General features: G+C 39.9%; 1 protein-coding gene across 3 annotated transcripts in view; it reads left to right on the top strand.

The window, feature by feature from the left end:
• MGA (MGA, MAX dimerization protein) overlaps window positions 1-11,387 on the top strand; it is a 51,988-nt gene extending 40,601 nt beyond the window's left edge. For 2 of the 3 annotated variants that reach the window (XM_010580062.1, XM_010580061.1), the window contains exons 17-22: window positions 1,148-1,330; window positions 2,038-2,149; window positions 3,727-3,960; window positions 5,052-5,228; window positions 5,655-5,807; window positions 6,840-11,387. In XM_010580062.1, coding sequence (XP_010578364.1) covers window positions 1,148-1,330; window positions 2,038-2,149; window positions 3,727-3,960; window positions 5,052-5,228; window positions 5,655-5,807; window positions 6,840-8,140 — 2,160 coding nt within the window. In that variant the 3' untranslated portion in view covers window positions 8,141-11,387. Of the gene's footprint in view, window positions 1-1,144; window positions 1,331-2,037; window positions 2,150-3,726; window positions 3,961-5,051; window positions 5,229-5,654; window positions 5,808-6,839 lie in introns of all 3 variants that reach the window. The other variant, XM_010580060.1, reaches the window with a different exon arrangement.
• The last annotated feature ends 835 nt before the right edge of the window (window positions 11,388-12,222 follow it).

Raw genomic sequence — 12,222 nt, 5'->3', positions numbered from 1 at the left:
TGTCAGATGTAGAGCTACCTGCTGGGGTGGGGTGGGGCTTTGAGGTGGGGTGTGAGCCTGGTGAATATCTTATACATTAGAGCAGACTGGTATGCGTGCTTTTGCTTGAGATGGAGATGGGTTCCAGGATGCTCTGCCTGCTTCGCCTTCTCCATGCAATCTTCTCTCTGCCCTTGAAGTTACGGCATGAGGCCCTTCCTTGAAAGGAACCTAATGCCCAACCCAAGAGCAGATGCAGTTGCAGCCTTACTGTGCTCAGTCTGCCTACGAGGGCAAAAATGGATGTCAAGAGCCAGGTTTCAGGAGACAGTCTTCAGATTCCTCCTAAGGCCAACAGGCTCAGAAATAGCGTTACTGGACCTGAGGAGTCTTTCCACTGATTCACCGGGATTCGGAGCAGACCTGAAATGATGTAAAAACCACGTTAATACTACATTTTAAGTATTACTTCATCATGAAATAAATAGCATAATTGTACAAAACCTGTAGGAGTAATGATGAAATAACAAACTTTCAAATCTGTAGAGATTAGTAATTATGCTTATTGCCTGTCAACCTTTTTGGAAACTTAAGCAAATTCAAAATCAGAGCCTGTCTCTGACGCTGTTTCTTGGCAGATGTCTGGGGTGATAAGTTTCAATGCCGTCTTTCACATTCTTACCTACAACGTCTCTTGGCCCCAACCCATAGGTACCCATGAAACAAAACAGAAATCAAACTAGTTTAACTCCAGGGAAAAATTCAAGCGTCCTATATTTGATGTGATTGCTTCATTCATTAGTAGACTTTATTGACAAGCAAACAACAAAAAAATTTGGCTCAAACGTGATCTCGCTGTAATCCTGTGGTTTACCTAATTAGCCTTGTATTGCAAAAAAAAAAAAAAAGCTTATGAATAGAAGGGACTGCTCATGATCTTCTCCTTTAAGGTTGATATGATTATGTTGGTCATTTCTTGTTGGTCAGCATTTCATGCTTATTGCGTGTGCTTCTGACGCTGAACTTTCATGAAGACATAGTAGCAGAATAGCATGACGTGAAATCTTCAGGTGTCTGTAGAAACCTTGTAAATCAGGCATGCCTTTGAACATTGCCATTACATTACCTTTTTTATTTAAACTGGTCAATACGGTTACTTCTCCAGCAGAAACGTCAATTCCGGAACAGAAAGCTGAAGACTGAGGCAGAAGCCTTTGCTCATTACCGCCAGACACACACAGCAAATGAACGCCGGCGACGTAATGAAATGAGAGATCTCTTTGAAAAGTTGAAGAGAACTCTGGGGTTACACAACCTTCCCAAGGTCTCCAAATCCTACATTCTCAAGCAAGTAAGTATTCTGAAACTTAAGTGAGGAGAATAATTTAATCTGGACAGAGTAATTAAGCTAGTATGAACTCTTCGAGTGAGTCCCAGTGATACTGTGAATAGAGAACTTCTGTTAACCTTTACAGGACTCTCTAGAATAAAACAATATCGGAACGAATCTGTATGTCTAAAAGCTTAATCTTGGTGACACAGATGCATGTTTTCAGATTAGCCCTCTCCTTGTTGTATTCTTTGTGAATTTAACCATGGAAGGTTATGTGTTAATTCCTTAGTGGTTTACTGTGTACATCAGGCAATTTGAAATACATTGAAGACTGACTTCTTTTAATGTATGGGAAGACAGCATTTCATTAAGTAGTGTACTGACATTAAAAACTTAATTGTAAAGATATAAATGACAGGAAACAAAACATAAGTTGTAGATACATAATTATGCTTATCAGCTGTACCTTGAAATTGTGGGATAAAAGTTGGGGTTTTTCTTTAAAATAGCTGCACTTTGGAGGAAGGACGGATGAGATGTTTATCACTTTACAGCTTGCATTTAGGAAAAGCTGGCATTACATGGTACTGCACATGCTTTCTCTGAGTTCTAGTTTCTCAAGAAGATGAAGATGTCTAAATTCTGTAAAGGTTTCTGGGAGGGAATATTATTTTATTATTTTGTGTATCATTTGTTTATAAATCAGTTCCCTGACACTTTTCTAGGCCTATGAAGAAATCCAAGGATTGACTGATCAGGCAGATAAACTTATTGGACAGAAGAACTTACTGACACGCAAACAAGATGTTTTGATTCGAAAAGTATCCACGCTTTCAGGTGAGACTGTTCTTGGGTATGGACTAGTTGGAATAATGAAAGAAAAGGCTTTTAAGAATGGGAGGGAGTGTAGTAATCCTCTGTGGATCCAGGTGAGTCAGTAGTTCACATAAAAATTAGACTCTTGATGCCAAACAAAGACCTGCTAAGCTCTGACTCAGTGATACACTCATCATGCTGATAAGAACTGCTTTTGTTTTCCTTTATGCCTAAAGGAAGTGTAGAATGATCTCTGTGCTGCAAGCCACACAGGCTTGGGTTCCTGTGCATTGGGTATGCTTTAGTGGGGGGGAAGTCACTTCATTCTGTTGTTGGTCACTTGCTGAAAAGGCTTTTCTGCTTAGTGCTTCACAAGTGTACACAGCTGTCTTTGATCAATACTAAAACCTGTGACTCCTTTGGTCAACTTTGCAAATAACTATCCTTGTAGTGCTTTTCTGAGAACTAGTGTCTAGAAGAAGGCAGCTCTGTCCATAGAACAAAATTTCAGTATATGCTTAGCTGCTACTCATCTAGGCATTTCAAGACAAAAACTGTGTTGTATTTATTGTGTCTTTCTGTCTTATTTGGAGGTGTAGGAAAGCTGTGACACATATTCAGCCAATGCCAAAATGTGTGTGAACAAACAAAACATTAAATTATTCTTGTAATCTTCTTACTGTCTGGGAATAAAAACGGGAGACTACCTGTAAAGTAGAAATGAAGGATACTTAAATCTTGTGTATTTATGTCAATCAGGTCATGTATATTTGAGGTACTTGGTAAAAAAAAAAAAAAAATTAAAAGTAAAAAGTGTTTTAGTGAACCCTCATCTTAATCCAGAAACGTATGATGGGATTTTGGCGCAGGGAATGAAAGCAAATAACTTCACTAAGTAGTTTTCTGATCATTTGCATTCCTAGTGAAGTACCTCAAAACTGATGAGGAAAAAATCCTCTCTCAGGAGAGTTAGTTAAATATAGACTGAATTAAAGATAAACCATGATGTTAGAACATAAATACTAAGCAGGAAACAAGCCAGTATAGTTATTTCAACTTTGATCATATTAAGTTGTGTGCATCTGCAGAAAACAAATTATTTGTAAAATCTTTGTGTTTGTTCAAGGTTACAATTTTCATGTCAATGGTAAACTCTATGTGAGTTTACCTCTAAATGTTGTGTGAGTAACAGGGTCCATTAGTCCAAAAAATTTCATACCAGGTAAGGGTAACATTTTGTCTGGTGGTCATACCTTTGTCATTAGGAGATGTGAGGGTTTTTTGACAGCTGTGGATATTTTCAAATGGTACTTGTTCAGCAAGAACGTAGTGCTTGTCCAAGCTGATTTCTGTTCATCAGACTTGCAGATAAATTCTAAAATGTATGGTTGTTTCTGAAGGAAAAAACCACAAACTTGGAATAAATAGGTAATGACTTCCCTGTTATTAAGAATGCTATTTACTTGGTGGGGGTGGTGGTTATCTATTGTATAGTAGTTTGAATGGTGTCAGCTTAATAGATTTTTAGTTCTGTCTTCACCTTTTTAGTTTTGTAAAGAGTTTAAAGATGGGTTGACTCTCTGATAATTTTTCTGTAGGGAAGACAGAAGAGGTTGTCCTGAAGAAGCTAGAATATATTTATGCCAAACAAAAAGCAGTAGAAGCACAAAAAAAAAAGAAACAACCTGAGCCAGAGGAATCTGTTGTAACCTCAGCTGCGAGCACACAGCAAGAAGGATCTTCTGCTCCTTCCAGAGAGCCGGCCCAAATGACTATGACAAATAGAAGAGGGAAGCCATTGATACTCGCCAGAAAAGGAGTCCGTGCCACAGGTGGGCTAAAAGCGATAAACATTTTGCGTAAAGGGGAGACAGACATTGAAGCAGCACCCCACGGGAGAGGAAAATGCTAGCCTGCTTATGCAGGCAACTTCATTCTTGAAGCAGAACTGAGTATAGGACCAGAAGTGTCCATCCAATAGGTGTAGAAACCATTTGTTTTCAGTAAGGATGAGACCAGCACTACCAAGGTCTTCAGATGAACGTGACTTTTGAGTTTCAGAATGATGGGAAGTAAATTCCTATTAAGTTGTCCTTTGGTCTCATGGAGTTTCATTGCAATCCTGCAGTAATTTCTGAGAGTCAAAGGTGGTGGTTCTTCTGCTGCTGACTCAAAACCTGAAGCTCAACCCCCAGAATACTGGAGTTGCTAGAACAGATTCAGTTTTTAAAACATCCCTCCCCAAACAAGCTAGCTCTCAAGGTGGTATAAGACTTGCTCTTAAATTAAATGACAGAATTGTCAGACACTTGAGAATTTCTTTGGAGCTGAGCACTTATGGAGAAGTATTAGGCATTTATGGAGACTTCCACACCATAAATATAGGAAGGAACAAAAGAATGGCAGAAATCCAAACTTCCACGGTAGCACCACTATAATACTCTGCAGGGATCTGGTGATATTTCTTATTTTGGTAATAAATAATACATAGACCTTACTTGAAGTGGTTTTGGGCTTTTATAAACGACCTATCATTCTGGTTTCCCAAGCCTCATTTTTGTCCAGTCCTGGGGAAGTTTGGCATCAGAATTGATGTAGTGAGAGAACTTCCTTTCTTTCTTTGGACTGAACAAATCCCCTTTGTACTTTCAGCAAGACTGCTCTGATATGTCATCAGGATGCCGCTCTGGAGACCTAGGGTTGTTACACTGCACAAAGAGATAGTACAGACTGGCTCTAGCTGTGTAGTTGAGATTCCTGGAGCCTGCGTAGCTCCTGTAGCAGCTTTCTAATCTAGGGTTTGTAAACCTTCTGTTTGGAGTTCCTTGCACAACTGTACTTAACCCTGGATTGCAGGATATCATTTGCCATCAGGGGTGCCATGCCAGAATAAATTACTGATTTATATATTTCTTTTTTACAGAGGATACCTCATCCTCTCTTACACTAACTGCTGCAAGCCTAGTGATGACTCCACAGGGGCAAGTGCTTACATTGAAGAGCCCACTGGTACCAGGGCAGGTAGCAGCTGTTCCTTCCACACTATTGCAAGCTGAATTAAAGCCTCGAGCTGTCAGTACTGCCATGACAGCACAGCCAGGTATGATCATGTGAGAACATGTTAATGAAAATCAGTATAATGCTGTTCATAGATGTGCATAGCAGTTTACAAAGTAACGTGTTATTTAATTTTTCCTTTAATTTTTGGGGGTTTTTTTACAACTTAACTGACTGAGGTAGAACCTGACTCTGATAAGGGAGATTTGATATAATTAACTCAAAACTATCAGTGTATCAACAGTTAAGTAAAATCTGTTAAATTTTCACTATTCCCAAATTAGGGAAACATAGGGAAGATTTCTTAATCACCTAACCAATCTATATTTCTATTTTTTACCACTTTCAGAATGGTATTACAGTGTAAAGTCTTGCCTAGAAGTACAAGGCTCTTATTTTCCAGGCTTAACTGACTATCTGAAAGACTCTTGTTTCCACCTGACCCCCCCTTCCCCTTTTCTTGCATAAGGTATTGCTTCTGTGATGATTCAGCTGCCAGGATCAACAGTTCCTGTCCAAGTAAAAGGAATCCTTACTAACTCTGCCATTCCCATTACACTGTCAACTGTTGCTGGAAACCCAGTGCCCTCAACAGTAGTATCAGCTACAGAGCCCCGTTCAGGTAGGCTGTTTTTTATGGATCTTTTTGCTTGCATGCAAAGCATATCCTTGCAAAAATGAAGGTAAATTGTTTTCTCTCTGGGAAGTAATGATAGGTATTATTGTCTGGGTATTCAAAGAAAATCATTATTAAATGTTCTGAACAGTTTAGAGGGGCCTCTAGGGGATTGTAGATGAGAGCTTTTTAACTTTCCATCACCTCACTGAGCCTCTTTGCCCTCAGCAAAATCAGAGTAAGTGGGAACTGGAGTGTCTCTGTGGTGTAATGCATCCTACTGGGGAAGCTGCAGTGCAAAGTGGTGGTGGGGCTGTTGAAAATCTTTGCCTGTTACGTCCAGGCTCTTACCGTGGCACAGCCCTTTCCCATAACCCTGCCAGCTCTGCTGCTGGTTGGAGAGATGTTTTTCAAGACTGAGTACTGTACATTGGGTCTAGGCATGGGGTGGTTCCTTCCGATAGTCTGCTGCTTGCTGTCTGTTCTGTTAAAAGCAAGCCACTCACTTTCTGCTTCGTTCTTGTCATTTGGTCATAATGAAAAAGTAAAGTTCACTTCAGGTTTGGGGCTGGGAAAAATCTGAGTGCTATAAATAGGAAACTGCTTGGAGGCAAAAAGTAATCGCTCAGTCCCTGAAATGCCTCTGTCTGTTGTGCACAAAACCAGTATTGCAAACTGTGAGCATAGAAATAAAGCATGAAAAAACAGTAAGAGAGAAAATTGTCATTCTATTTTCCCTGTGCATCACCATCAGAATTGTAAGCATTACAGTTACTTACATTTGTGCCAGCCCGCTAAAGGAAGGGACTGAGTAGGTGGTTCTGGGATAATAGATGTGAAGCTTGCTCTTGTTCTGCAAGTTGAAAGTTAAGCTATTAGTGTTTTAAAGCTTCACTTGACCAAAACTGGGTAAGCAGTTTAAATTGTAAATAGCAGCTTACTTGAGGAAGACCTGAAAGTGAGCAAATTATATTTAATTAGGAATTACCTTGCAGTTAGCATGGATCCTGATGGATGCTGCTTTGTTTGATTTTGCAGAAAGCGAAGATTCATTCATGATGCCAAAGATTGTTAATGTAACATCACTGGCTGCTGAGGGAAGCATGAGTCTCAACCTGAACAGAAACAAAAATTCTAATGTAACAACAGCTGCAGGTACTCAGGCTTCTGAGAAATCCTTGGTTGTAGCACCCCTTGAAAGTAGGAAGAGCGATAGCATCCTTTCAGAAGAAAAAGCCAAACCATGTCCTGGAGATAGTGGCGGAGATGGAAGAAACACCACAGGTCCCACAAAAGTTTTCTTTGAAAATAAAGATGGCTTTTCACAGCTCCGGAACGTATCGTGTACAAAGGAACCTCCAGAGTCCTTTAGCAAAAAGCTGTGCATGGGTGAGTTCGTAGGAAGCCAAGCCAGGAGGAAAGACGGTGATCCTGCAGGGGAAAGATTAAAATCTAAAGAATTGCCTTTCCGCAAGCTGCAGATCAAAGATTCCAGGATAGAAATGGAATTGAGGAAAGTAGCGTCTGCAATGGAGGAAGCAGAACTGGATGCAAGTGAGTTACTGAGCAGCATTGAGGAGAGCGATGACACTGATGAAACCCTCACTTCACTGCTCAATGAGATTGCCTTCCTCAATCAGCAATTGAACGATGATGCTTCAGCTATGTCAGAACTACCCAGCACTCTCAACTCAGATTTCTCTCGTGAAGATGCAGAAGCTCGTCGGGGAACAGCCAGTGATCTTGCTGCTGCAGATGGGTCTTCCTTCCAGTTTGGCCATTTGGGAGGCAGTTTTAAGGACCTTTCTGAAGTTCGAGGAGGGGGTGGCTCTATAAGCCCTCTCCTGCTGCACCTGGAAGATGATGATCTTACTGATGGGGACAAGAACTCTGGCGAGCCTTCATCAGAAGCAGATGTTTTAAAGATAGTAATAGGTGCCGAAATGAAGGATCCACTTCCCAATCTGTCCGGAACCAGTGGTGGGAATGGCAAAACTGTAACAACCTTGGCAGAGACCACTAATGTGACTCCACCAGTTTTGCAGATGAAAACTAATCCGGAAGCTAGTAATGTGGACACTTTGTGGAGGCCCATGCCCAAGCTGGCACCACTTGGCTTAAAAGTGGCAAGTCTGCCAGTGGACTCAGAAGGGCAGAGTAATAAAGTGATGCCCTTATTGGCACCTGTAGTTGCAAAACTGGCACCCAGTGGGGTAAAAACTTCATTACCTGCAACTGTTCAAGAAGGACAGGATAACAAAGTGATGCCCACTTTAGCACCTGTGGTTACGAAATTGAATACTACTGGGACCTTGCCTTCAAATTCAGCAGGCAAATAAATGCATATATTTTTTATCAGAGACTGGAATGGAGATCTGGAGCAGTGTGAACCAGCGTCAGAGTTCAGCAACCTCCCTGTCTGCAACATTCATTTTCTGTATGGCATCAGCACTCTGTTCATCTGAGGGCAGGCCCCAAATTGAGAAATAAGTGCTACGAAACTTTAAGCATGTTGAGATATTTTTACCTCACTGTTGTATTCTGGGTGTTCTCCTTCCCTTTCACAAAACAAGGAAGATGACCTATAACCATTGCTGGGCACATGGTATCCTTCCAAAATTGGGTCCTTCACAGAAATAGTTTGTCAAAGGACTGAGAAACCTAGGCTATTGAAAGAGATTTCTTCCCCCCACCCACGACACACCACCACCACCCCCAGTAGGGAGACAGCTGTCTTGTTGGGGGGAAAAAAAAATCTAGATTGCTTGTTTTTGTACCAGGCAAATTACCTATGCAGAAATGGGATTGTTCGCATTTGCTGGTTTTAATGTTTGCAGAATATGATGAATGTGCAGAAATGAGATTGCGGTTACTCTCAAACTTGTTACCTAGAGCAACTGAAAGGAAATCTGAGACTGCGCAGAGGGCTGAAGTGAAAAGTTTTTGTTCTTTGGTGCTAGATAGTTCTCTGGCAGAGACTCTTTTTAGGAGCTTATGCACAGAAGATTTTAACAAACATCTATAACTCTCAATACCTGGGGAAGAAAATTATATTTCCCAGTGTAATTAGAAGTAGGACAGTATGTTAATTTCAATAAAACTACTAAAAATACCCCCTCACTTCTGCCTCCTGCCCCTATACAAATACTCCCTCCTTTGATGCTTAGGGCATCTGGAAGGAAATTTACAGAGAGTAGAAAGAAATTTGGGCACGCTATTGCTACGTCTTTAAATACATTGCTGAAGTAGCTTGAGTGTTTTCCCAGTTCTTGTTTTCTTTCCTCTTGTCATTCTTCAAGATGTATTTGGTGGCTAGGAATGTTAATAGGAAGTGTTGCTTCATAAAAACTACAGAACGCTTTCAGGACTGTTGTAGCCTAGCATAAATGAGCGAGGTGTATATGTGAATGTGTATATGAAAATATGTGTATATCTTTCCAAACCTTCAATTTCTTTCTAAATTCAGGAAAGGTACTCAGAGGTTTCTCACTGCATTTGCACAAGCTGTGTATAGCAAAAAAGTCAACAAAAATGCTCATTACCAGGGAAATAGGGCAGTATTGAATCACAAGATGTATTTTTTATTCTTCTCTGCCACTGCTTACTCAATAACCTGTAGATACTCTTCGCTGTTCAGCTGTTGGATGTGAAGGGCCTACAGAGACTGTAAAGATATTTATATTTTTGTACACAATTTTTGTTTTCATAGTTTTCCTGACAAATGAAATTTTCAGCCTAGGAGAGATGATTTGTTAATGAGTGTATACACAATCTTTTCCTATCAAGTTTGTAAATATGAGTTATGGTGCGCTTGAGGGGCTTCTTAACTGCTCCGAAAAGGTAAAAAACGTTGCCAGGAAAATGATACAGAATTTGGTGGTGCATTTTGCTTTATGTTTAGGAATGTAATCCCCTGTCTTACTGTTCCAGTAACAGCAGATGGGATTTCCCCCCGCCCCGAAATTCCCCATCTTTGGTGATGCAGTAATGCAGGAATTTGATCTTTCCAGCACTGAGGTTGTGCGGGTGTCGAGAGTGATGTTCTTCCACAGTTAGGGAGCAGTGTTTATACACAGCACAGCCGTACGCCCTGTTCAGTAAGCTGCATCTTCTGGATCTGCGTCTAGGTTAGATCCACCGTGGGATACATGTACCTTGGGTGTTTCCTTGTCTTTTTTATGATTTTATATTATGCTGCAGAGGAGAGAAACCCTTCAAGCTTGGTATGTGTAAAGTTACTCCAGAGCCTACATAAAAAAGGTTCTTCATCTGGCCATTCTAAATGGTGTGTTTTAAAGCAGTTACCTATAACTCTTTATTGCCTTTTGCATATTTACTATTTTAATATTTGATACAAGTCCTGTATTAGTGATTTGGAAAAGAGAGTATAGGTCAGAATGAGAGTCATGCAGGGTCTTACAGTAGTCACTGAATGCCTTAGAAAAGGGAATTTACAGTATGAATAAGTATTTAGGCATAGGTTGCTTATTTATTAAACAATTTTAACCTTACTTTAAATCAGTGGAAATCTGGAGTAACTAAAGTAGTTTAGCAGCACTACATCAGACTTAAATTTATGTACCTGGGAATCTGGTTCTGAGCATTTCTAACAGCCTGAAGTTGCTTATTTTTTTATCTATGGCAGCTTGTTTTGCCAATAGATTTCATTCCTCCTATGTGTGAACCAGCAACCAGAACTGTGCTGCGATTCCTTTCAAACTCATCACTGACCTTTCTTTCTGCACCCCATCCTTTCATGGTTCCAAATGGCTAATTTTAATTGCAGAATTGTGTGAGAATCATATCTGAATAGTTTTTAAAAGTATGTGTGCTTTGCACACTTCTGTGGGACAGAGAAAGCTGTAACATGAAAACCATTCAAATATTATCTAAAATAAATGCTGTACTTTTGAGGATGTTTTGTCCATTATCAAGGTAATGGAAAATGCCTGGATATATTTACTGTTTGGCACTGGGCAGTAAGAAATTTTACTGCAATAAAAATGTACTGTGTAAAGATGACAGCAAAAATTTTTGGTTCCTGAACATGATTACTAAATTAACTAAGAACAGACCCCAAATTTGGCTGCAAAAAGCAGTAGTTGGTGCAGTTCCAAGAAGGATCTATGATGGGTTCTACCAGGCAACAAAGCATGTTTGAAATGCTCTTAGTTTTTGCTCTCCTTGTTCCACCGTCTCATGTCTGCAGCTTAGTATTTTGCTATGAATTTAAATGCTGACTCTTCTTTTTTTTTTTTTTCGCTCTTCCCTCAAGCTCCCATTGGTTTGGAACAAACCTTTTAAAAATGATATATATATGCTGTCTTTTGAGGCAATAATGAAAGAATATGACATGTAATGAAAAGATTTTAGAGTTGGGAGAACAAAGGAAGCCCCTGCAAGGCGCACGTTCTTACTAGACCAAGAGACCTGGAGATTTTGGTTTTTTACACATCTGTAAATAGACTGGAATGTTTTTAAGAATATAATGAAATGTCAGATTTAGCTTTTTTCCTTTTATATATTAAAATATATCTTTCCCTCTTTTCTGCTTTTGAAAAATTGATATTTTTGTAGAAATCTAACAGTACAGGACTCTTAAATAACTGTATGTGAGGGACAAAGTGTAAAACTAAAATAAACCAATCGAGGTCGACTAGAAACTGGCTTTGAAAGTTTATTACAGGGAGGGAGAGGGAGCAGAAATGCCGTGGTGGCGTGCTGTTGGTGACAGGTAGCATTGGACCTGAGCAGATGACACACACATATGCTCTGGGGCAGAAGTTTTGGCAACGCAAACATCTGGGTTTTGGTTCAAGTAGTCGGACAACTCGGAGGAGATTTCTCTCTTTAGTCTTGAGCAGTATGCAGGAAATGTCATTGGTTGTAAAAAGGGATTTTGACTTGGTAAATGCAGAAAAGCTACTGAAGGGGCTTTATTTTCACCAGTCGCATCTGAAGCAGGAAGCCAATGGTGTTAACATTTAGTCGTGGCACAAAAAGAAAAAAAAAACCAAGAGTTGAAGATAAAGTCCACATAAAATTACTCTCCAGTCTCCCTTCCCCAACCCCAAACTTAGGTTAATCCTTTGTATCTGTTTCCTTTAGAGAAGTTGTACAACACAGCTGTCTTTATGGGAACAAGTTGGAAGATCTGTCTCCAAGTGAAGTGTCAGAGGAGATGCTTTTTCAGAATAGATAAAATGCCTGTAACAAGTGACCGTCTATTGCTTCCATATCCATTAAATGGAAGATATCACACTTGCTAAATGGTTTTGTCTTGTTTTTTTGTTTTGTTTTGTTTTTTAAATAGTAAACATCTACGAATAAGCACGTTTGACTTACAGACCTGAGACAAGAAAATACAACGAAGAGAACAATTACGCATGAGGGTAAGTGATGGACTGGAGAAGAGATGTCG

The sequence above is a fragment of the Haliaeetus leucocephalus genome, unplaced genomic scaffold (genome assembly GCF_000737465.1).
Source record: "Haliaeetus leucocephalus isolate CR32 unplaced genomic scaffold, Haliaeetus_leucocephalus-4.0 Scaffold696, whole genome shotgun sequence".
NCBI classification, from domain to species: domain Eukaryota; kingdom Metazoa; phylum Chordata; class Aves; order Accipitriformes; family Accipitridae; genus Haliaeetus; species Haliaeetus leucocephalus.
The sequence above is the reverse complement of the archived record's forward strand: the minus strand, read 5'-3'. Positions and strand labels throughout refer to the sequence as shown.